Genomic DNA, 26,367 nt, shown 5'->3' on the forward strand with positions numbered 1-26,367 from the left:
TATTAGTTATTTATGTTTGTTCATTTGCAGTCACATTGTTTCATTATTAATTGTTAATCCAATAGTCATAAACTGATATTTTAACAAATACTTAATTCTGACCATCAGATCGAATAACTATCAATGATTATTTCATAATAACCATTAGATTGTAATTATTTGAACCCAACCGTTACATCAAAGTTCATTTGACTGTTTGCTTTTTTTTAGTGATGGTTCAATAAATCTAATCACTTGATCTATTTAAAAAGCATTTTAGAAAATTTTGCTTATTAATGGCATTCTTGTAATTATTTATAATTATAAAAATGCCATTAATAAGCAATTTCCCGAAATTTTGCTCCTCCGCTCTGTCTATTTCGATGCTGTTAGTCAATATACTTGTGGTTGTGAGAAAAGAGACGACCTGCATGTTTTAAGTATAATTCCAGACTTAGATAAAAACAAAACTCTTTTATAAGCTATTTCGATAAATGTGATTGATAAAATATATATATATATATATAGATGATTGATAATATATATTTTTTTTATTTCCTAGTTTATTTTGGAGTAAAAACAAAAAATTAAAAAACTAATTTCCATGTAATTTCAATTTAATCTCTTAAGTTTTAATTTACTTAAGAAAAAAAGTAAAATCAATTTATGTGATTGACCTAATTTACAAATCACTGTTTACAGTATAAAAAATAATTCAGAAGTCTTCGACATAGGCCAAAATAACATGTAGTCACTGCAGTCAAATTTCTTCAAAATACTTGATGGATTATGTTAGTATGTCATGACAGCACCAATATATATATATATATATATATTTATTTATTAAGAGTGATACTTGTCATCATTCTATTGGTATTAATATGGCACACTAACAAAATTTGTCAAGTGTTTTGACAGAATTTGATTGCAGGGGCTAAATTATTATTTTGGTTTACTCTGAGGACCTTTGAATTATTTTTTTATACAGCATAGAGTAATTTGTAAATTAGGCCAACCACATGAATTGATTTTACTTTTTTTTATCTTAAGTAAATTAAAACTTAAGAGATTAAATTGAAATTACATGAAAATTACTCTTCAACCATAGGTATATTCAGCTTTTGCTGTTGTTCTACGACTATGTTGTTTTAGATTAACAGCATCTAAATTACCCCATAAAAGTGGGATTTCTAAAATTTAAAAAATGATACTCAAATTCTACAAACTAATTACTGTAATAATAAGCACCTTCTATTATTATTATTATTATTATTATTATTTTACTTCAATTTGGACTAAACCTACGTCACTCGTGACATTTTCGAACCAAATCTTACCAAAATGCCCTGGTCTTGATTTTTGTTTGAATACTTGGCTTTTCTAAAGCCACGTTCTCTATTTTGATTGATAGAAAAAGGAGCCTTCAAGGAAAAATGGAGATAAGCTCTCTTTTTCAAAGAATGGAATGAAAACCAGAGCAAGAAAAATAGACAAGAAGTGTAATACCCCTCCAAAAGTAAATGCTTTTTTTTTTTTTTTTTTTTTTTTTTTTTTTTTCCGGAATATTTATTCACGCGGTGATGCTAAATTTTTATTTTTTATTTTTTGAAAGTATATCAGCCTTCTATAAAATTAGTAATTTAAGCGTAGTGTTTTATATGGAAAGACCAGTAATACAGTGAGAGAAGCCCTCAAACATCGTAGCACTAACTGAAATATAACTTCATTTATTCAGAACTTAAACGTAATTACCTTTACACTATTACGTTATAATGATCATAGATAGACCTATTAATATAACTGTAGACGTACTTAAAAGGCATTACATCTGCCTAGCAAAAAACTGAGTTATCTTTTGCAAAAGTCTAGTATGGGCCCCAAAATACTCAACCACTACTACCCGAAATCTATGGAATTAATGTCTTCGATTTCTTACGAGTGGAATTGTGAGTCAATGAATCATTAAATAAAATCATCTAACCACGACTGCATGTGTGTGTGAGATATGAGCTCAATTTTTCTTTAAAATTTCTCTCTTTTGTTTGATAGAGGTTTATTATAAATGGGTTAAATTGACCCAAGTACTTAATATAACATGACTAGCACAATTTAGTTTTTAGTTAGCAAAAATTTTCAAAGATTTAGATATGGGTATTTTTGTAAATTCTGTTAAATTCTGACTAACACCTAAAACTTAGCAATTTTTTTGTTTGATTTCCGAAAAAAAAAAAAAAAACATTTTAAGAATTTTGACAGGATTTAACGGAAAATTCTAACGGATGATTGAAATTGAAAAAAAATTAAAATATGGATAGTGGATACCCTAATTTGGTATTTTTAAAGTTTGGATACATTTTTCAAAAGTGATGAAAGATCAGGGGTTATAAGTGAAGTTTTCCTTTAGTAAACATAACCCGACTTCTCAATGCAATATCCAATCAAATAAATATTACAGTCCAATTAGCTCATTTTTCTTGTGTTCCAATTCTTAAATCTAAAAGAAACGAGTCTCTAATTTCACTTAGTTTGTTTACGACAAGATTTATGGGTATCCGCTTCCGAGGTGATGTTGCAGAGCACAACAATCCAATCTGCAACACTGAGACCAAGCAATCCTCCATTCTGCTTTTGGCATTGAAATGACAATCAACTTCTTCGATTATTACGCTTTCTTCTATGTCATCTTTATTTGTCTCATCATCTGCATCTTCTTCAAAGGGCATTGACGAGTCCACTATATCCACGACACGTCCCAGCTGCAAAGCCATTGCAGTGAACTTGTGAATGCTTAGACCATCTTTGAACATGTCATCGGTAGGTCTTTTCCCGGTAAACATCTCCAGCAAGAGTATCCCATAGCTGTATATATCTCCAAGTATGGAAACTTGGCCACCCATCCCATACTCTGCAATTTATTAATACATGATCACTAAGATAGTATAGTCTTCTAAACTGAAGAATTTATCCATTAATGCATATCTACTACTATTTAACAATTTTGTGAATTTTTTGGTTAGTGGTAGAAGACAGAATTAGGGTTTGGAGGAGGCCATCACCCCTGATTTTGAAATTTTCTTTATATATATATTGGGCCTAAAAATTAGAGCTTTGGCTTGACCTTTCTCGTTCATGCTTTGCTGTGTCAAATTTGAGCCATGTCACTAGTTGAAACATACCTGGAGGAATGTACCCAATGGAACCTTTCAGCGCAACTGAGAAGTCTGACATGGTTTTATTTTTGGAGGGATTATGTGATGCTTCAAAGACGAACTTTGCTAATCCAAAGTCGCCAACATGAGCTACCATATCTTCATTGAGGAGGACATTGCTTGGCTTTACATCACAATGAACAATCGGCATTTCACAATGAAGATGAAGATATTCCAGTGCATATGCAACATGCATGGCTATATTTAGTATCTGAATAAAGCTCAATCTCTTGCATTGTTGTTGCTCATCCTCTATAGGATGCAACCATTGGTCTAGGCTTCCATTAGACATGAACTCAAAAACTAGACTCTTAAAGTCATTCCCTTGATGATCAATGCTTGAGCAAACAGTGATGATCTTAAGGAGATTACGATGGCGTAAAATTCTCAAAGCATTGCATTCATCTATGAAACTCTTGGAAGCTCCTCGCTGTTGAAGTTTTAACACTTTAATTGCAACAATTGTTCCATTGCTAGAAAGAACTCCTTTGTATACAGAACCAAAACTACCTGAACCAATCAAATTGTCCACAGAGAAACCATTAGTTGATGCTTGGAGTTCTGCATAAGATATATCCAATTCCCAATCCTCTACGGAAGATGCAGCCAAAGGTCTCTTTCTCGAATTTTTAACCACATAACACGTGTGGGAAAAACACAATAGAATAAGTACAAATATGACTATGCTAGCGACAGGAATTACTACTTTGAGTGCAAGGTGTTTCACGGATGAACGTGGAGTCTTTCTATAGCATATTGGTAAAAGTAATTTTGGGACACCACCACATAGCTTGCCATTTCCAAAGATTGAAATTGCGCTTACATTCGAAAAAATCCCTTCACTTGGCACTTCCCCCTCGAGATCATTATGAGAAAGATTGAGATGCTTAAGTGACAAAAACTTGTTGAAAAATTCAGGAATTTGTCCCGATAAGTTATTACGTGAAAGATCAATTTCTTCTAAACCTCTTAGCGTCTTCAAAGATGAAGGAATTGCTCCTTCAAATGAATTACCCTCCAAATACAAACGTTCCATACTAATACAACTATCAAGGGAAGTAGGAATTTCACCTGATAATCTATTCTCTGATAGATCTAACTCCACAAGATTTTTTAAGTTGCCTACCTCAAATGGCAGTGTACCTGTCAAAGAATTATGAGACATGACCAAAGAAATCGAAATGGAAGAAAGACCAATAACCTGTTTTGGTATGGAACCATTGAGATTGTTACTAGAAAGGTTTAGATGAAGCAACTTCTGGCAGTTTCCTAGACTTGCAGGAATACTTCCTTCAAATCTGTTTCCATCCATGAAGAGCTTTGTCAATTTACTTAAGTTACCTAAGGAGGAAGGGATCGGCCCTGAAAATTTGTTATAGTGCAGATGTAGTCCCTGTAACTGTTGGAGCTTCCCAATAGCATCTGGGAGAGGACCACCCAAATAGTTACCTTCTAATCCCAGAAGGGTCAAGTTAACAAGGTTCCCAATCCCAATGGGAATGCCTCCATGTATCATATTTTCACTCATAGTAAGAATTCTCAGCTGGGAGGAAAGGTTGGCTATGGAGCTCGGCAGCACTCCACCAAATTGATTACGAGCAAGACCCAAGACCTCTAAATTAGTACAGTTAGCTAGAAAACCGATAAAATCCAGGCCACCAACTTTCCCATTTCCAAGTCTATTGTCATCGAAATTAAGTCTAACCAAGCCACGCAAACTTGCTAGATTTTGGGGCACCGTCCCAGTGAGACCATTTTCAGCAAAGTCAAGCAGCCCAAGCCTAGAAGCATTTGAGAATGACACGGGAATCGGTCCGGTGAAACTATTAACACCGCCGGCAAATGTTTCAAGGTTAGGAAGAGTAAGGCCAACATCTGGTGGAAGGCTTCCATGCAGGTGGTTTTGAGTAACAGAGAAAAAGTATATGGAAGATATATTATAAATAAGAGGAGGGATAGTACCAGATAGATTATTCCCATAAAGTTGAAAATATCCCAAGCCTGATAGACGGCCAAGCTCACTAGGTATGCTACCTTGTAAATTGTTCAGGAGAAGGGAAAGAACATACAAAGAAGAAAAGTTTCCTATCCACCCCGGGATTGTTCCTGTAAGGTTGTTCCCAGCAAGTTGCAGGTAAACCAACTTTGACAATGAACTGAACTGCTCTGGAATCTGCCCAACAAACTTGTTGGCACCAACATCGAGCACTGTAAGTTCTGTACAGTGACTTAGATTAGTCGGAAGATTCCCACCAAAGGAATTGAAACTCAGGTTGAGATGCTGCAGGCGGCGTAGGCTTCCCAATTGTTGAGGAATTTCACCATAGATGCTGTTGTTTCTCAGGTTGATTCTAGTAAGGTGAGTAAGATTTCCCATAGAAGGTGTTATGGTGCCAGCCAATCTTTGAGCTTCCAGGTTCAGAACCATGACTCTTTTACTGGAGGGACTGCATGTAACGCCAAACCAGTTGCAGAAATGGGTGGAGTCATTCCACGAGCTCATGATTTGAAGTGGGTCTTGGATAATCCGATTCTTGAAGTCAAGCAGCGCCAGGTGATCGGCCGACTCATCTGCAAAAGCGGGCGTTCTTGCAGATTTAAACAAAAGAAGAATTCCGTGAAAGAATGTAAACAAAATCCACTTGGAACGCAGACAAGAGTGCTTCATCGATCTGGTTGGAAATATAATTTTCAGGTCTGATCAAATTGCAGTGAGAGTTTTTGAGGGTTGACCGATTGCTATAAAAAGATCAGCTTTGTAGTGGGGATGGACCGGATTTTCAGTTTCAGTATGACAGTAGTTGGCTGCAGTACATAGCACCAATTGAAATTATATATGGCAGGCATGGATTTTTATTTTTATTTTGAATTAATTTAATGAGGATCTGATGACTATAAGAGCCTTGAGTTGAAATACAGCACCAATTGAAAGCGAAAAGGCAAGCTAGTATATTTTTATAGCTATATTGGACATTGCGTTTGGACATTTATATGACTTGTATTTCAGTAGGCGAGGATAAATATATATATTTATTCAAAATGAAAGAGACCACCGGGTGATCATATTTAATTATCTTAATTAGGCTTGAATCTTGTTTAGCATACGACTGCAATATTCGGTCACCACGGCAACTTCAACTGCAACTGCAATATAGTCATGCATATTCACGTACTAACAATTACTTGAAAGGAAAAGAATATAACAAAATATGAGGGTTGGTAGGAATATAATGAAAAGAAAAGAAAAGAAAAGGGATTTGAAAGAAAGTAGAGAAGACATCGAACTCACAGATCAATGGCTATATTATAAATGGTTTTTATGATGAAGGTTTAAAGCTTTTTAAGATAACGAAGATGGAGATGAAATACGATCATGTGAGCTATTTGACACTCCTGGCTGTCTCTACGCTGTTGGCAGACATGGACCTGGGTAAAATGATCCACTGTGATATAGCGAAGTTTGGATTTGATTCATATCTAGCGGTCACTAATGCTCTTGTTGATATGTATGCTAAATGTGGAAAATTGGAGGATTCGGTGAAAGTATTTGTGAACATGAAAGCTCGCGATATAGTCACATGGAATACCATTATTGCTGCCTGCGTTCGTTCTGAAAATTGTAGTTTAGGATTGAGAATGACCAACGGAATGAGAACTGAAGGAGTGTCACCAGATGTTGCCACCATGTTAGGTATCTTGCCCATGTGTTCCTTCCTTGCTGCCAAGCGACAAGGAAAAGAGATCCATGGATGTGTTTTAAAATTTGGATTTGAGACAGATGTTCCAATTGGGAACGCACTGATTGAGATGTACTCCAAATGTGGTAGATTAGAGGACTCAGTCCGGGTATTCAAGTGCATGAAAATGAAAGATGTGGTGACATGGACTGCTTTGATATCCGCATATGGAATGTATGGTGAAGGCAGGAAAGCTTTCAGAGCTTTTCTGGAGATGGAAGCAACTGGGGTTTACCCTGATCATGTTGCTTTTGTCGCCATCATTTTTGCTTGTAGCCATTCAGGTTTGGTAGACGAGGGTCTGGCTTGCTTTGACCGGATGAAGAAAGATTACAACATTGAGCCAAGGATTGAACATTATGCTTGTGTAGTTGATCTTCTATCCCGTTCTGGACATTTCGCTAAAGCAGAGGAGTTTATCCTTTCAATGCCGCTGAAACCGGACGCAAGTATATGGGGATCTTTACTTAGCGCTTCTCAAGCACATGGAGACATAAAGTTTGCAGAACGCGTCTCAGAGCAGATCATCAAATTGAGGTCAGTTGATCCTGGGTATTATGTATTAATATCCGATGTATATGCGGCTTTAGGAAAGTGGGATCAAGTAAGAATGATACGAAAATCTATAAAAGCTAGAGGACTCAAAAAAGAACCGGGATGTAGCTGGATGGAGATTCGAAACACAGTTTACGTTTTTGGGACTGGAGATGAGTGTTTTGAACAGTTTGAAGAGGTTTATAAGTTATTAGGGATACTTGCTGGTTTTTTGGCTAAGGAAGGTTATGTTGCAAATCTGCAATTTGTTCTGCATGATGTTGAGGAGGATGAGAAGAGAGACATGCTTTGTGGGCACAGCGAAAGGCTTGCCATAGCATTTGGATTGTTAAATACGAAACCAGGGATCCCTTTGCAGGTGATGAAAAACCTTGGGGTTTGTGGAGATTGTCACACCGTGACCAAGTACATATCGAAGATCATGCAAAGAGAAATATTAGTAAGAGATGCCAATCGCTTTCATTTGTTCAAGGATGGAACCTGTAGTTGTCGAGATCACTGGTGATGAGTTTCTCCCATTACTAATACGGAATTTGCATGATAAGGACCACGGTAAAATTACAGCCAATGTATTTGTCTATTATAGAGGAAAAAATGGCTAAATCCTTTCTGTTGTTCCCCATTTCTCATGGCACACATCCTCCCTGCTGCTTACCCTGTTTTATAGCTTGATCATCGACAACCAACATCTTTAAACATTTGAATTCATTCTTTTGAGATAATTTAAAATTCAATTGTTAATGTACAAATCACTTTAATATTTTATTTACTGATACGATTGTAACACTACTTGTAATGATTGATTATGTATACTAATGAAATATCTCTGATTTGGTTAAGTTAACCAAAATCAGTTTTCCTCATATTTTTCATATAAATAGGATAGATAATGAAAATAGAAAAAGTAAATTTTGGTTAACTGTTCTAGATAGAAATGTACATAAATCATTGTAGGTGTCCTAGAAATGGCTGAGAATCAACCTAGGGGGTGGATGCTCAATCTTAAAACTTTATGGTTGCAATCCTAGCTCACTATTTGGCCTAATAGAATATATAGGGTGAGGTGCTGAGATGCATTGAATCACTACTAGTATATCATATCTCAATTATTAGAGATTGGATTGGTTTGGTAGGATTCTATTTGATTTGAGGTACGATTTCATGCACAAAAAGTATGATTTGGTTTAAAATCGCAAAAAATGAATCGTTTGAAATTGTTTTTTCAGAAAATTGCAATTTGAAAAATGCAAAAAATAATGGAGTACTTTATGAAAATACACAAATTTAAATGTTAAACTAAAATTTTAAAGGTCAAACTACGATTTTGTCAGACGCTTAACCGTAATTTTAAAAATCACATTTTCAAATCGCATATTTTTAAATCGTTATTTTAAAATTACACTTTTTAAAATCGTAAATCCAAACAGACCATTAATCAGAAAGAATATTTCATGGTGGGACTTGTTTCCTTATGATCACTATCTCCTTGTATTTCATAAAGACAGTATATATGTTATAAGCATAAACCATAACAATAAATCCTTTATTGGCAAACATGTTTTCAACTAACAAGCAAACACTTGTAAAGCGACTCCAACATGTCAATTGCTCTGCCGTTTTAGGGACTGCAACACAGAGGCACATCAAGAGAAGGCCTTGGCAAACAATTTCATTTCGCTGCCGCCTCTTTTGCAGTGTAGGCTTCAAGCATAGCATGGTATTTGGTGATCAGCTTGTCTCGAGATGGCCAGCTTTCTTTGATTATTGGAGCATCCATGAAATTCTGCTTCCATGCCAATAACAGTGGATGGTTTTCATGATCTATCAATGTCACACCCTTTACCTCCTCAAATACATCAACCAAATTAGCAATCCAACCAAACGCAAGATCTACAAGTCCAATTTTCTCCCCACTGAAGAACTTTTTCCCTCTTAGCTCTTCTTCCAAATATTTCAAGCTCCCCTGGGCTGTGACCATAGCTTCCTCTTGCTCCTTCCCTTGCTTGATAAAAACATTCCATATGGAAGGCAAAACCTACAGTAACAACACACAACATATCATGATATTAACAAGGACCACGGCAGTGAATTTCAAAAGATCCAAATCTAGGAAAACATTGACAGGAAGTCAGGAACAGGACAGAATTCCCAAATCGCTGAGAAGCCAAATCTAAGGCAAATGGAACCACGCATGCTCGAGTGAAATCTTACATTGATATGAAACCCAACAAAATTGACATTGACAGGATGCGCCGAGCTCACTCAAAACGCGAACCCACTAAATTAATTGGAAAAAAGAAAGAAAGATAGCTGCTGTATAGATAAACAGTGCTTAATTAGTTTACCTTATCATCTCCAAATCTTGCCCAAAAGCGTGCGGTGGCTCGTTCAAAAGGATCTTGAGGAAGTAAGGGAGTCTGCTTCCAGGTCTCCTCAATATATTCAAGAATCACAAGCGACTCGGCTAATGGCTTCCCATTGTGCACAAGCACCGGAACCTTCTTATAGATAGGATTGTACTGGAGAAGCAAAGAGCTCTTATTGGAGAGATCTTCGTATATGGTCTCGAAAGGAACGCCCTTGAGTTGAAGCGCCCAAACGACCCTTAAAGCAAATGGACTTGACCATGTCCTAAAGACCTTCAATTCTTCTGCCATGATTGATTTCTAACCACGGTAGCCCAGGTCCTTATATATAACATTCTTAAAGGAATTTGGATAATATCCCCTATATTTTCCTCTATTTATACATTCTCCCCCAATATCAAATTTTTATAAATGACAAAAGGGTGATATTGCAAATTATGAGTTCCTGTTTGTAGTGCGTGGACTGACTTTTTGAGCTTTTTTTCTCTGAGGGCGGCATTTTCTTGGTCGTATATGTGTGTGTGTGAGAGAGAGAGAGATATATCCCACGGCGCCGTGAGAGAGACGGGTAGATACTGCAGGCACTGGCTGACACAGAGAAGAGAAATGATAGGCTGGGGACCGTGTCCGTTCCCTGTCTATCTTTTAATATTAAAATAATACATTATATAAAAAAAAATAAAAAAATAGAAAGGATAAAAAAATATATATATATATAATATATTATTTTAATATTAAAATATGGACAGGGGATGGACAACCGTCCCTGTCTATCATTTCCCCACAGAGAAGGGTAGATAACCCAATTGTTTTGAAAACTGGATCCACTCCGGTTGAGAGGTGAAATTATCAAAATACCCCTCAACATAAAGGACCAGCTCATTTCCGGTTGAAGTACAACCAGAGAGGATCCTAATTCATTGTTTTGATAGGAAAAAGTAATAGAAGGAAGAAAAACGAAATGCGTCTGGCTTGCAATTGCCTTTTTTTTTTTTTTTTTTTTAAAGAAATTATTTATGCTTGTCAGATATGGTATGTAAAGGGTTACATCAAATAAATTTTTAGGATACAATAGAGTCCATAAATCCTATGTTGTTTTCTTTAAGGTACAATAGAGTCCGTAAATTCTATGTTGTTTTGCGGCGTTTTGCACAAACGAAATTAAATCCGAATACGCTTGAATTTTCTATTATAACAAGAGAGATTCAAAATTTAAAGTAGGGAAGGTGTAAGAGAGAAAACAAAAGAAAATAGAATTGTTTTGTATTTAATAATTGGAGTGCAATATATTATATATTGTGTTGAATATCAATTATTTCTGTTTGTTTATTTATTTTTATAGATATTTATGTTTGTTTATTAACAGTCACATTGTTTCATTATTAACTGTTAACCAACAGTCATAAACTGTTATTTTAACTAATATTTAATTTTGATCATCAGATCAAATAACTATCGATGATTATTTAATAATAATAATTAGATCGTAATTATTTAATCCCAATCGTTACATCAAAGTTGATTTGACATTATAGTTTACTTTAGTGATGGTCCAAAAAATTCAACCACCAGATCTATCTGAGAAGCATCTTATAGTCGGTCAAATTTTCTTTTTGTAACGTCTTTCTAAAATTTTGAAAAAAATACATATAACCCAAAGAGTATCACTATTTTGACATTGACTCTAAAATTTAGAAAGTGATACTCGAATTCTACAAGCTACCGAACTGGCTAACTGTTATAATTAGCACCTTCCGTTATTATTATTATTATTATTTTTTACATCAATTTGGACTAAACTTACGTCACTCGTGACATTTTCGAACCGAATCTTACCAAAATGCCCTGGTCTTGGATTTTGTTTGGATACTTGACCAATTCACTTTTCTAAAGCCACGTTCTCTATTTTGATTGATGGAAAAAGGTGCCTTCAAGGAAAAATGGAGATAAGCTCTGTTTTTCAAGGAAAGAATGTTAACAAAATCCACTTGGAACGCAGACAAGAGTGCTTCATCGATCTGGTTGGAAATATAATTTTCAGGTCTGATCAAATTGGAGTGAGAGTTTTTGTGGGTTGACCGATTGCTATAAAGAGATCAGCTTTGTTGTGGGTTGACCGATTTCTAGTAGTCTTACCAAAATAGTTTTTTAGCTATTTTGGTGAGTTAATTTGATGAAAATCCTAAAAAATCACTCCCATCAGCCTCACCATTTTAACCAAAAAAATTTGATGACTAAAATTACTAACCAAATTAAATGAGACATTTTCACTCAACAACTCACTCACCAAATTTTGTTTCATATTTCTTTCTCATATGATTAACACACTTTTTTCCTTTTTTCTCTCATTTTCTTCTCTCATCTCCCATCTCTCACACGATAATGTCATTATTTCATGGATATAAATGATTTTTTGTAAAAAGATTATATAGAGAAAAAATATATAAATATGAAAAAATTATTATTTAAATGGAATAGTGAATATTGACTAGTTAAAATGGTGAGGCTGCTGGGAAAATTTTAATAAAGTAGCTCACCAGAATAGAAAAATGTAATTTTTAATTATTTTGGTGAGTAAAATTTGGTGAGGCTACTAGGAGGTAATGAAATTATATATGGCATGGATTTTTATTTTTCTTTTGGAATTAATTTAATGAGGATCTGATGACTATAAGAGCCTTGAGTTGAAATACAGCACCAATTGAAAGCGAAAAGGCAAGCTAGTATATTTTTATAGCTATATTGGACATTGCGTTTGGACATTTATATGACTTGTATTTCAGTAGGCGAGGATAAATATATATTTATTCAAAATGAAAGAGACCACCGGGTGATCATATTTAATTATCTTAATTAGGCTTGAATCTTGTTTAGCATACGACTGCAATATTCGGTCACCACGGCAACTTCAACTGCAACTGCAATATAGTCATGCATATTCAAACTAACAATTACTTGAAAGGAAAAGAATATAATAAAATATGAGGATTGGTAGGAATATAATAAAAAGAAAAGAAAAGAAAAGAGATTTAAAAGAAAGTAGAGAAGATAATGCTTAATAATGCATGCGAATAACTCAATAATTTTAAAAAAGTTAAAAAAAAAAAAAGAAACTAAATGATTTCAATGCCAATGAGTAATTTCAATGAATTTTCAACTGGTACAATGGAAATCCATTGCAGGTGACTCTTAATGTGAAAATTTAATATTTTCTTATTACGATCGACTACAATTATTTGTTGGAATTGTAGACGATTTAAGTAGGTGATTATGAAATACTACTTATAGGAGCCACCTGACAAAAAAAAAAAAAAATTTAGTTGTCCAACCATTTATTTGATTCGGTGAGTCTCATAAGTAGTTTTTCATTATCACATGCTCGAATTGTCCACACTTCGAGCATATAACTTTTGGTTATTATTTATGGATATGCTAAGAGCTAGCGGCATTTTTGGTTGTATATATCCCAAGGCGGCTATATATGCTAAGAAAAGTAGAATGTCCCGAGGTGCCTATGGGAGAGACGAGTAGGTACTACGTGACAGTGTGACACATAGAAGAGATCAAAAGGACCAATCAGATTTCATTTTAATAAAAGTACTACTTTTATTTTATAATTATTTCACAATATTAATGTGGTAGGGTCATTTAGTTTTTTTTTTTTTTTTTTTTAATAATAACTGATTCAATGATTAGTTAAGATTGCCACAACAATATTATGTAATAATTTGAGGTTCCCGAGAGATCAAAGGCAGCCTGTGACGGCTTGAGGCTTGCCTTGGAGGTGACCATCCTGATAACTGGGGAGCGACCGCCCTAAAAAGGGGAGGGGTGGCTGGCCACCCTAATCACACAAATGGAGTGGCTGACCACTCCGTTGTAGAAGGAGGGACCAGCTAAAGTAATAGTTCGGTCACTTATTATTAGTTTTTTTAATGAGTAATGATTCACTACCACCTAAATATACAACTTTTCACCATCTTGTCTATGTGGCAAGGTGGTCTCCCACTTTAATTTATTTTTAAAAAATAAAAAAACTTAAAAAGTAGTGAGGGACCATCTTGTCACATAGGCAAGGTAATAAAAAATTGTATATTTAGGTGGCATTGAATCATTATTCTTTTTTAATTTTATTGCTGAAGTGTCTCAATCTGAACGTCATTTTGAAAGAGCTAATTGGATTTGGATCTTTGGAAAATGGTAGGGAATCTCAATCCAAGAGTGACACGAGACGAGGCCATCAAAGTCTGCAAGACTTGCGGATGTGGAGATGACAGTCGATGAGATGGCGAACCAAGAGCCATTAACGGACTTGAATATACCACGTGGCGTGTATTGATTTACGAAGGTTGGGAACTGAATGGCAGCATCTGACTTTCTTTAATATTTATGGTTTTAATTAACTAGTTAATTAACAGTAATTACGGGCCTGGTAAACCACGATTGGAGCTGGAAGATAGAAGATAAGGCTCAGTCTCTCTGATTCGCTCTAATCTCCGAGCGACGCCGCATCTCTGGAAGTAAAACTGCCATGGGACAGGTCTTAGACAGATTGCAAGGTACGCTTCTCTAGTTCTCTTTTTCAATTCAAGACGTCCCTCTTTCTTTTTTCTGTCAATTTTATAGTTTTTTTTTTTTTCTGGGAAATTATGGGACGAAGAGAGTAAAACTGAAATTCGATGATACCAAGGTAACAATAAATCTTTCGCAGGGAAGCAGTGGAGACAAAAGCAAGTGAGGAAAATAACGGATAAGGTGTTTGACCGTATTTCAAATCAATCGGGAAAGGCTAATTTGACGTTCGGAGAGTTATACATCGCAGTCCTGCTTGTGTACAAGTGAGAGAAGCTTTGCTTATTTGTTAATTGATTTACTAGTGGTGGTATTTTTTAGCTAATGGCATTATCTATTTGTTTTTTGTTGGTTGTAGTGATATCAATAAGCGTTTACCGGGACCCCATTTTGATCCCCCCCCCAAAGAGCAAGTCCAAGCTATGATTGAGGTACTCCTATCCTAATTAATTTCTAATTAATTTTGGTGATAATGGCGTAACTTCTGTGCAAGCTTTATAGATAGTAAACAAGAGTGAAGAGCTTGATTTTTAGAGGATGAATCACCCAAGACGGAACACCCTGATGGATTTAAGTTTATAGAGGGATATTAATGTATCATTATTTGCAAAATAGATGATGGAAAAGTCAAAATAATGATTACAAAATCCTTTTTTTTTTGAAGAGAAGAAAATTTGGCATGCAACCTAAATAAAAGCAAGGGAGGGGGAGGGGCATTTGTTTATCAAAGTCATTGGTCAGGCGCTGCTTGTTTAATGAATGGCATAAGGGTAAATAATTAAAAATAATTTTGCATGCAACTTTATCATCTGTGAATCTCTCTGTTTTAGTACATTACTTTTTTTTTTTAAAAAAAAAAAAATAATAATAATTCAATCTTATTAGGAGCATAAAGGGGCGTTACCCAAGTACACAAGGAGTATAAGAGAGACACCCAACTAGGTAGCAAATGTTAGTCTTATCAAATTTTAAAGCAAAGTTGTTTGTCTGGCTGTTGACTATCTCACTCCTCTTTGGCTTGGTCGCTAGCTCCTTGGAGCGTTTTCTTTGAGCCCAAAGAGACCAGTACAATGAAATGAAAGTGGCAATATTCTTAATCTGTTAACTATTTTAAAATAAGCTGTTACCATATCCTATCAAAATATCCATCTCTTTTACATTTCAGTAAGTACTTGTTCATATGATCTTCTTAGTAGTGATACGTATCATTTTTAAATAAATTAGAGTAGATATAGTGTATCAAGGAAGAAAGAGGAAGGGGCGTGCGCATACTTGGCCCCAGCTTCGCCCACTAAAAGGGAACTGTAGGTGGCAAACTCAGGGTATGAACAGCACTTGTTGAAAGGCCACAAAATCATGGTGGTTTGTTGAAATTACTGATACTGGTTTCTATCTATACAATGCCTCATCTTTTTGTAGGCTTGACATGACACGGGCTCTTGTTGGAGTGGATGTGTATGCTTGGATCTAAATCCATCTTTTAGGACTATTACGTTAGGTTTACTGGCCTAGTACTTTAACCGATTAGGTTGCCACCAGAAGTTGCGTTTGTTAGAAATCTCATAATAATTAAAGTGTGGCCCACATGCCACATTTGGTTTAATTAGATACAAATTAAGGTTTTCTGTAATTTATTCCGAATAAGAAATTATTTGTGGAATCAAACTCTGAGTTGATTTTTCTTCCTTGATGGAAGGAATAATTAAGAAAAAGTTTTAATCGAGGGTCCTTGACGTAGTCTATAAACACAGAGCTTGTGTATTCCATTAATAAGACATTTAGTGGGCATAGGTTAGAAGACACTCTCTACTAAAATATTTCTTCAGAGTTTCTGTTCCTAAGGTTCTTTGATTCGCTTGAGCAAATATGGTTGGAGGTAATTCTAAATCTTTTTTTGCTGCGTATTCTAGCATATTATTATTTGTGTGCTTACAATGATCCTTTCTCTAAAGAGTTGAGAGAAATGATTAGGAAAAATTTGAGAAAATCAGGGGTGAGGCGACTAATGTGCACCGCACCGTCTTCTAAGTAGACAATAGTTGATTTTATGATCTATAATCTGAAGCAATCATGTGATAGCAAAAGTGAGAAATCAGTTCATTTATTAATGCTTGTACATAATCTATCCTTGAAACAAGTGTTTCTAAACATCTTTAGACTCCTTGTATTTTAACGTAACACATGGAAATCGCATTAGATCTTATGTCTGGACATCCAATTCCATGAATATTCGCAATGCCTTTGTTGAAATTGGGCCTTTGTCGTCTTGTCATGGAAAAACGTCTTCATGTGTTTCGTAATGTTGGATTTCTGTGGCTTATTAAGCATGGGGAGAATTCTATTTGTCATTACTTCCATTTACAAATTGTTTGATTTTATTCTTTTAAAGCAAATTCTTTCTGCAACAGAGACAACCCTGTACTCTTTAACCTTTTTAGAAGTCAGGGTACGACTATTGTGTTTTGGCCAACTTTAAATGCACAAGAAAAGAGAAATTAAGTTTACATGTGTGAATTGAGACTGTTAAGTGCTATCATTCATCAGGATAAAGCTTTCTGCGAATTTTCAGATGTAAAATTGTCTTTTTTTTTGGTTTTGTTTTAAATCTGTAGACCTGTGACTTCAACCTTGATGGAGAGATTGATAGGGTGGAATTTGTGAAGTTTATCGAGGAGCTGACAACTCACACACTCATTGCTGTTAGTCAAGGGCTTATCCTCACTTTGGTTGTGGCACCAACCGTTGCAATGGCAACCAAAAAGGCTACTGAGGGTGTCCCGGGAGTTGGGAAGGTGGTGCAGAGGATACCGAATTCAATTTATGCATCCCTCGTGACTCTTGCACTTGTGCTGTTTCAAAAATCACAAGAGGAGTCCGATTAGGGGGTTTATTCCTTTCGAACTCAGTTTATCTTGTGAATATTGTACGTGTGATCACTGGTATTTAGTTTCATCCTATTTGTAGATTGGGATATTGTTCCATCGGATATTATCCATGGGATTGAAATTTATCTTTTTTATGTCAGTCGTTGTGATTAACTCCTAATGCAAGCAGTGATTACGAAATAAGCAAAATGTTGCTTGTGAGCTTAAATAAAACTCCAAATGGGGGGCTTTGATATCTGTCACTCTCGTTGTTGGGCTAATTTTAAATGCATTATTGGAAACTTTTAATCTCTCTCTCTCTCTCTCTCTCTCTCTCTTAATTTTATTTTTTATTTTTTGATGAATGATATATTTATTCAAAAGAAAATCCAACATTTACAAACTGTCCAGCTGACCCGAATTACAACTTCCATTCTGTTGGCGGATCATTCGTATCACATCTCCTCATTGCTTTTCTTACTGTATTCACATTAAAAAAACAAATGGTTCCTTTAATCTATGTAGTTTCTTAGAAAACACATTTTAACTTCTCCTTTCTATTCCCCATTTCAACAGTCTTTCCTCTGTTGTTAAGCAGTTCTTCATTGCTAGCCATAAAACAACTGCTTGTTTAAGTATTGCAAGTGAAAACCAAATTAATTTTCAGCAAACAACTTCCGGCTGCTTTGACCTAATTGCATTCCATGTTTATGCACTAGTATACTTCCCCTTTTTTGAAATCACCCATATCAGATTATCCCTCTCACCTATTTCCACTATTTCCACCATTGACAGTTTGCTTTGAATGTTGACTAAAGCTTTTGATCTAGCCGGCTTTCAATTGCTGTTCTTCTCTTTCAAAACACTTGGATAATTTTGCCTCTACCTTACTTTGAGCATCATACACTGCCCTATGCCCATACCATCAGGATGCCGCCAATCCAGCTATATATATTCATCACATCTCCCACTTCATATTTTATGAAATTTCTAGCAATATCTCTCAGCTGTTAGATCATTCTTCAAGTCCATGTGCAGTTTTGGGGGAACCTTCACCTGCCAAAAAACTGCAACCCAGAAGCAGTTTTTTGTGAATAAACTCCATATATGTCTCATTATTGCTGCTTTATATGTTCTTCTACTCTTTTAATTCTCAATCCTCCTTCCTTCTTAGTTCTTAGGAATACATATCATATCTCTCACGCCACTTTTGCCTTTGTTGTACAGTCTTCTTTTCCACTCCATAACAACTGATTAAATTTCTGCTCTATGGTTTTCATGATCTTCTTTGGTAAAATGAATATAACAATCCAGAATACTTGTATGCTATTAAAAGCAAATGACAAAAAAAACTACATTCTTCTCGCAAAGGAGAGTTTTTTTGATAGCCATGAATTTATCCTTCCTGTAATTTTGTCCAAAAGTATAGAGCAATCTGCATCATCTAAACTTTTTGAAATCAAAGGAACTCCCTTCATCTTTAGACAATCAATTAACTGCTATTTCATTAGCTGAGATACACTTCAACAATAAAACGTACTCTTATTTAATGGTATTAATTAACTTCAATTTTGCAATTAAAAACAGTAACAGATCATCAGCAAAGCATAAGTGAGTAAGTTTGATCTTCGAACATCTTGAGTGGAAAGTATATTCTTTAACATTCCTTGTAAATGCTTTTTGATTTGGGGTTATGATTGCATCCAAACAAGGAAGCAGCCAATTTGCTAAGATCTTGGTGATACATTTATATTTATCACATTACAACAAGATATTAGTCTAATTAAACTCCTCTATTGTAGATGGATTTAGCTTTTTAGGAACTATGGCAATTATTGTTGCATTTATCTCCTTTAAGAAGTCTGCCTGATTCAAAGAAAGACTTGATTGCTGCAACTACATCTCCTCCAATGATGGACCAAAGTTTCTTAAAAGAATTCAGGTGCCCTGTTGATCTTCATTTCAAAAATAGGATCTCTTTATTTCTTTCTCCTCATACATCTTTCTGCAACTCATTGTGATGTAATCCTAATATGTTAGGATTACATATCTGTTATCTTTATCTTATGGCTTTGTTTTATCTTTATCTTATGGGAATAGTATCTAAGTAGAAGTAATATTTAATTAAGAGTCTATTTCTTAAGAGAAGAGATAAACGGTTGATTAGTATTAGAAGTAGTCTTTTAATTTTAAATAAGAAGTGTTATCTATTTTTAAGAGTAAACGATTAGAAGTATGGTTGGTTGAAACCAACCGAAGTCCTTCTACATCAATAGGTCTCTAGCTACTTGTGGAATTATATTCTACTTAAGTTGTGTCACCTATTTGTATTTAAGGAACATCAAGTAATGGGAAGTGAAGTTGAATTATTGTTTGATAAATACAGTTTACTGTGTTTTGGGAGCTCTTAGCTCACTCGAAACAGCCAATCGATGTGAACCAATTGACAAAGAACACAGAAAATAGATAGGTTGGCTGTTTCGAGTGAGCCATGAACTCTCAAAACATATTTATCAAATAATAATTCAACTTCACTTTCCATTACTTGATGTTCCTTAAATACAAATAGGTGACACAACTTAAGTAGAATACATTTCTACAAGTAGCTAGAGACCTATTGATATACAAGGACTTCGGTTGGTTTCAACCAACCATACTTCAAATCGTGTACTCTTAAAAATAGATAACACTTCTTATTTAAAATTAAAAGACTACTTATAATATTAATTAACCGTCTATCTCTTATCTTAAGAGATAGACTTTTATTTAAATATTACTTCTACTTAGATACTATTCCCATAAGATAAAGATAAAACAAAGCCATAAGTTAAAGATAACATATATGTAATCCCCAACATATTAGGATTACATCATTCCTCCCCACTAACTTTCCCTTGTCCTCAAGGGAAAAACTAGGAGATTGTGTCTGATTCTTCATCCATATATATATATATATATATATATATATATATATATATATATATATATATATATATATATATATATATATATATATATATATATATATATATATATATATATATTCCTTTTTCGAAGCCACACAAAGGCTGTTGTAAGGTGGACCATTGCAGTGTTGTCGGCGTGGCCCAAAGAGACTGCTACATAGGCTAGCACCATGGTTGTTAGCGCTTTTGTGCTGTCTCCGGTGATGGCTAGATCTGCGACTAATTGACGGTGGTTTGGTGCGAGGTGGTGACTGTGGGATGGAACAATGACGGCGAGTAGGAGCGGTTTGACGAGAGGAACTATGGCGACATTGGCCCGAATGAATTTTTGTTGTTTCAGCTAAAGCACCTCCTTTCGTCGTCTTTACTGTGATGGTGGCAGTTGGTGGTGGAACAAGAGTTTGAATTTCTTGGACAACTCGATCGCACACATCGCAGAATTGAACCATGAGAGAGCATACCTTGTGAAAAAGCTCAAGGATCCTATCATCACGTTGTTGTTGTGTAGTTATGGATCGGTGATTGCTGTAGAAAATTTGGTTTCTTTTGAGGGAAACCGGTCCTCTTGGGTAAACAAACTTCTTGCTATTTAAGAGGAAAACGTCTAGCTCTGATACCAATTGATGTGAACCAATTGACAAAGAACATATGAAATAGATAAGTTGGCTGTTTTGAATGAGCCAGGAACTCCCAAAACACAGTAAACTGTATTTATCAAACAATAATTCAACTTCACTTTCCATTACTCGATGTTCCTTAAATACAAATAGGTGACACAACTTAAGTAGAATACAATTCCACAAGTAGCTAGAGACCTATTGATATACAATGACTTCGGTTGGTTTCAACTAACCATACTTCTAATTGTCTATTCCTAAAAATAGAAAACACTTCTTATTTAAAATTAAAAGACCACTTCTAATACTAATCAACCACCTATCTCTTATCTTAAGAGATAGACTCTTATTTAAATATTACTCCTACTTAGATACTATTCCCATAAGATAAAGACAACATATATACATCACATTGATCTTCTCCTCTATTACTCTTCTCTTCATCACACTTCCAGCTTCATATTTATCCTCAATTCTCATACGCTGGTTTTCTTTCAACCAATATGCACAACTACTATTATTTTATTATTTTTTTTTAAAAAAAAAATTTGGTGCTTAATTGATAGACAGCCTACGGTAAACAAGGAAAAATAGTTTTCTGAAATCTAGCAAAGCCTCGTGCTACAAAAAAGAAGGAAGGAGAAAGTAAAAATTTAGCTTTAAATTGGTAAAACAATATGCCGATGGACAAACAAAATTCAAAGCAGAGATAAAAGATGGTTGACTGTTCAAAATTCAAATGCCAAATATAAACTAGTATTGGGTTGCTGACCACCCTCACCCTTAAGGCTAACCACCCCTTCACGGCTTCACCTATAAGGGAGTGGCCGGCCACCTCCGACCACTTATTTATTTCTTATGATTTTTTATTATTTTATTATTGACGTGGTTTAATATAGACCATCATTTTAAATTTAAAGCCTAGATCTTTGAAATTATAGGAAACCTCGGTCCAAGAGTGACACGAGGCGATCGAAGTTTGCATGATTTGCATATGTTGAGAAGAGATGCCAAATCGATTGAGATTTTCATTAATGTGTTGTCCAAATTGCTAATAATTTGGGTAGCAAATTGATAGGATTTAAATCCTAACGAAGAGCCATAAATAGACATAAACAGACCACGTGGGATGTATTGATTTGCGACAGATTGAAAATTTCAACGGCAGACGGTCCACACTCTTTACTTTATGATTTTGATTAAGAAAAATACAAAATCAGTCAATGTGATTATACAGATTTGTAATAAGCTCAACGTAAAATAAAAAAGATTTTAGAGCTACACGTAGTATGTAAAAATAACAAATAGTTCCGGATACGCCCAACATTCATCTTTTTTCTTTTTTTCTAAAATTTTTTTTTGACGAAAACCATTGACTGCTACGTCATCAACAATCCGATTCTAACACGTGTCAAAAAAAAAAACACTGAAACAGCCAAAAGGGTAGCCCTGTTCGGCCACCCCAGGCCGGCCTCCTGGGTATTAACTTTGTGGATCAAATTCTTCCGGACCTCCGTCCCGGTCCTCAACTTTTCGTGCCTCACTGACACATGCGCGTTATCATCTCTTTAGAGGAAATAACAATGGCTTCTGCAATCAACTCAATATCCTTCTCTCTCCTCATTCTTGTCTTCTTTCAGACTTTCCTTGGACATCAGAATCAAAATCTAGAGACCCAACTCCGGCTGCGTGGCCTCACCAATTCCACTCAGTGCTCTTCATGACCAACAGCGGCACCCTCCAACCGCCGCAACTTCAACTTTATCCAGAACCAGCTGACCGGGCAAGCTGCCAAGCTCACTTTCGACCTGGAGTGAGCTAACGTTAATGGCACCTCCTTTATCTGCACTCGGGTTATCCATTTCCCTATGGGTATTCTCCGCCCCAACTGGTATTGACATGACAGTTTTTGTTGAGAGAGAGAGAGACAAATTTGTTATTTTTGCATAGGACGATTAAGGTGTGCGATTTTAAAAAAAATTGAATATAATATCTAAAAAATATCTCTTACCCAAACATGCCTTTAGAGAGCTATACATTTCTGTATCACATGATATTTATTGCAAATAGGTGTAACGATGTTGACTGATTTTTGTATTTCTCCCTTTTAATTAACTAGTTAATTATCTGTAGTTACCGACACACTGCCTTGTTCGAAGATTGGAGCTGGAAGATAAGACGACAACTCAGTCTCTCTGATTCGGTCTAATCTCCGAGCCGACGCCGCATCTCTGGAATTGCAACCGCCATGGGACAGGTCTTAGACAGATTGCAAGGTACGCTTCTCTAGTTCTCGTATTCAATTCAAGTTGTCTCGCTTTCTTTTTTCTGTCAATTTTGTAGATTTTTTTTTTTTTTTTTTTTTCCTGAGAAATTATAGGACAAAAAGAGTAAAACTGAAATTCGATGATACCATGGTAACAATAAACCTTTCACAGGGAAGCAGTGGAGGCAAAAGCAAGTGAGGAAAATAACGGATAGGGTGTTTGACCGTCTTACAAATCAATCAGAAAAGGCTAAGCTGACGATCGAAGATTTATACATCGCTGTCCTGCTTGTGTACAAGTGAGAGAAGCTTTGCTTATTTGTTAATTGATTTACTAGTGGTGGTATTTTTTAGCTAATGGCATTATCTATTTGTTTTTTGTTGGTTGTAGTGATATCAATAAGCGTTTACCAGGACCCCATTATGATCCCCCCTCCAAAGAGCAAGTCCAAGCTATGATTGAGGTACTCCTATCCTAATTGATTACTAGTTAATTTTGGTGATAATGGAGTAACTTCTGCTCCAGCCTGTATGGTAAAAGTGCATTTTAGATTATGTGCTTTTTGTGAAGTGTTTGTTTGATCCATTTCAAACCGTAGTCCTGTGCCAGCTTTATAAATAGAGTGAAGAGCTTGATTTTTAGAGGATGAATCACCCAAGACCGAACACCCTGATGGATTTCAGTTTATAGAGGGATATCAATGTATCATTATTTGCAAAATAGATGATGGATAGTCAAAATAATCATTAGAAAATGCTTTTTCTAAAGAGAAGAAAATTTGGCATGCAACCTAATTAAGGGCAGGGGAAGGGGAGGGGCATTTGTTTATCAATGTCATTAGTGTAAATAATAAAAAAATAATTTTGCATGCAACTTTGTCATATGTGAATCCTATTGTTTTAGTACATACTTTTTTTTTTTTTTTTTTTTAAAGAATAATGCTACTTTTTACACTCATTTATTACGTTCATTTCACACCGACTGAAGTGGTGTGTTTTAAGCTGTTTTCCTTTTATTTTTTTAGGTGGCTGACATTAAAAGTTATTGAAAATACGCGTGAAAAGTATCATTACTCTTATTTTATAAGTAATTCAATCTTATTAGATGTGCAAAGGGGCACAACCCAAGAACAAGAAGTGTAGAAGAGAGAGAGAGAGAGACACCCAACTAGGTAGCAGATGTTAGTCTTATCAAATTTAAAAGCAAAGTTATTTGTCTGGCTGTTGACCATCCTGCTCCTCTTTGGGTTCTAGCTCCTTGGAGCATTTTCTTTGAGCCCAAGGAGACCAGTAAAATCAAATGCCAGTGGCAATATTCGTAACCTGTTAACTATTTTAAAAGAAGCTGTTACCATATCCTATCAAAATTAATATCCATCTCTTTTACATTTCAGTAGGTACTTGTTCATATGATCTCCTTAGTAGTGGTACATATCAGTTTTAAATAAATTCAGAGTATATATAGTGTATCAAGGAATAAAGAAACAGGGGTGTGTGCATACTTGGCACCACCTTCGCCCACTAAAAGGGAGCCTATAGATGGAAAACTCAGGGTATGAACAGCACTTGCTGAAAGGCCACAAAAACTAGCTGGTTTGTTGAAATTACTGATGCTAGTTTCTATCTATATAATACCTCATCTTTTTGTAGGCTTGACATGACAAGGGCTCATGTTGGAGTGGATGTGTATGCTTGGATCTGAATACATCCTTTAGGACTATTGCGTTAGGTTTGCTAAGCTAGGACATTAACCGATTAGGTTGCCACCAGAAGTTGCGTTCCTTTCTCTAAAGAGTTGAGAGAAATGATTAGGAAAATTGTGAGAAAATCAGGGGCGAGGCGACTAATGTCCACCGTCTTTGAAGTAATGTGTGTATGTAATCTTTCCTTGAAACAAGTGTTTCTAAACATCTATAGATTCCTTTTATTTTAAAGTAACACATGGAAATCACATTAGATCTTATGTCTAGACATCCAATTCCATCAATATTCGCAATGGCTTTGTTGAAATTGGGCTTTTGCCCTGTTGTCATTGAAAAATGTCTTCTTGTCTTTGGTAACTGTTGGATTTTTGTGGCTTATTAAGCATGGGAAGAATTCTATTTGTCATTACTTCCATTTAGAAATTGTTTGATGCCATTCTTTAATTTAATTTAATTCAACTTGAAATGTACAAGAAAAAGAAATTAAATTCTATTATGTGTGAATTGAGATTTTGTTAAGTCTTATCATTCCTCTGGATAAAGCTTTCTGCATTCTTTCAGATGTAAAATTGTCTTATTTTTCTTTTTGTTTGAAATCTTCAGTTTAGTGATTTTAACCTTGATGGAGAAATTGATCGGGAGGAATTTGTGAGGTTTGTCCAGGAGCTGACAACTGACACACTCATTGGTGTTAGTCAGGGACTTATCCTCACTTTGGTTGTGGCACCAGCCATTGCAATGGCAACAAAAAAGGCTACTGAGGGTGTCCCGGGAGTTGGGAAGGTGGTGCAGAAGATACCCAATTCAATTTATGCATCCCTCGTGACTCTTGCACTTGTGTTGTTTGAACAATCCCGGGAGGTCGACGATTCGGAATAGAACTGAGTTTATCTTATCAATATTGTACATGTGATCACTGGTATTTAGTTTTATCTTATTTGTAGATTGGGATGTTCCATCTGATATTATCCAAGGGATTGAAATTTATCTTTTTATATGCAAGCTGATTGCGAAACTTTTTGTAGCTCAAAATTCTCTCTCCAGACTTGGCTTCCCCTTTTTGATTCAAGTTCTGGCTGTTGGAACTAGGGGTGGCAAAGTTGAATTGATTGCCCTCAACAATCACCAGTTTTCCTGCATTGTGTCTATTCTGACCCCCCAACAAATCCTTGGCTCATTTTCTTGTTCCCACGCCCCCTCCCCTTGGAGGGACAAATGAATTCTGTCCTTTTTTGGAGAAAAAAAAAATTGGCAGCAAATTTGGAGGCCCCTGGCTCTTGGTAGGGGACTAAAACTATCCGTCCGCATACCCGGAGGTTCTTCCATGCTTCCCCGGCCATCCGCCACATGTATAACTCTGTTACCTCTATTAACCTTGATGATGGAACTTTCTTACATAACATTAATGATACAGGTTCTCATTTTGCTGACTATTCCAACAATCTGTAATCTTCCTCTAATCCTGACTGATCAGAACTTTCTTTAGGTGAATTCCTTGAAATCCACTACTTCATGGCTATGGAAAGGCACCCT

The 26,367-nt window shown here is 35.4% G+C and overlaps 5 protein-coding genes across 5 annotated transcripts; 3 read left to right on the forward strand and 2 right to left on the reverse strand.

Moving 5' to 3' along the window:
- Nucleotides 1–2,444: 2,444 nt before the first annotated feature.
- LOC133863139 (putative receptor-like protein kinase At3g47110) lies at nucleotides 2,445–5,976 on the reverse strand. Its single transcript, XM_062299127.1, has 2 exons — nucleotides 3,156–5,976; nucleotides 2,445–2,884 (listed from the first exon to the last, which is right to left on the reverse strand). The coding sequence occupies exons 1-2, from the start codon at nucleotides 5,854–5,856 to the stop codon at nucleotides 2,445–2,447; spliced, it is 3,141 nt and encodes a 1,046-aa protein (XP_062155111.1). The 5' UTR covers nucleotides 5,857–5,976.
- A 566-nt stretch (nucleotides 5,977–6,542) lies between these two features.
- Nucleotides 6,543–7,985, forward strand: LOC133863141 (pentatricopeptide repeat-containing protein At3g03580). Its single transcript, XM_062299128.1, has one exon. It carries the CDS (start codon nucleotides 6,543–6,545, stop codon nucleotides 7,983–7,985), a length of 1,443 nt encoding a protein of 480 aa, XP_062155112.1.
- A 1,017-nt stretch (nucleotides 7,986–9,002) lies between these two features.
- On the reverse strand, nucleotides 9,003–10,160 carry LOC133864648 (glutathione transferase GST 23-like). Its single transcript, XM_062301048.1, has 2 exons — nucleotides 9,826–10,160; nucleotides 9,003–9,515 (listed from the first exon to the last, which is right to left on the reverse strand). Exons 1-2 carry the CDS (start codon nucleotides 10,135–10,137, stop codon nucleotides 9,150–9,152), a joined length of 678 nt encoding a protein of 225 aa, XP_062157032.1. The 5' UTR covers nucleotides 10,138–10,160; the 3' UTR covers nucleotides 9,003–9,149.
- A 4,104-nt stretch (nucleotides 10,161–14,264) lies between these two features.
- LOC133864789 (uncharacterized) lies at nucleotides 14,265–17,545 on the forward strand. Its single transcript, XM_062301201.1, has 4 exons — nucleotides 14,265–14,405; nucleotides 14,558–14,684; nucleotides 14,777–14,849; nucleotides 17,031–17,545. The coding sequence occupies exons 1-4, from the start codon at nucleotides 14,378–14,380 to the stop codon at nucleotides 17,298–17,300; spliced, it is 498 nt and encodes a 165-aa protein (XP_062157185.1). The 5' UTR covers nucleotides 14,265–14,377; the 3' UTR covers nucleotides 17,301–17,545.
- A 4,952-nt stretch (nucleotides 17,546–22,497) lies between these two features.
- On the forward strand, nucleotides 22,498–25,866 carry LOC133864036 (uncharacterized). The gene is made up of 5 exons (XM_062300229.1): nucleotides 22,498–22,756; nucleotides 22,999–23,141; nucleotides 23,304–23,430; nucleotides 23,523–23,595; nucleotides 25,438–25,866. The coding sequence occupies exons 2-5, from the start codon at nucleotides 23,114–23,116 to the stop codon at nucleotides 25,711–25,713; spliced, it is 504 nt and encodes a 167-aa protein (XP_062156213.1). The 5' UTR covers nucleotides 22,498–22,756; nucleotides 22,999–23,113; the 3' UTR covers nucleotides 25,714–25,866.
- The last annotated feature ends 501 nt before the right edge of the window (nucleotides 25,867–26,367 follow it).

Source organism: Alnus glutinosa, chromosome 3 (genome assembly GCF_958979055.1).
Source record: "Alnus glutinosa chromosome 3, dhAlnGlut1.1, whole genome shotgun sequence".
Taxonomy (NCBI): Eukaryota; Viridiplantae; Streptophyta; class Magnoliopsida; order Fagales; family Betulaceae; genus Alnus; species Alnus glutinosa.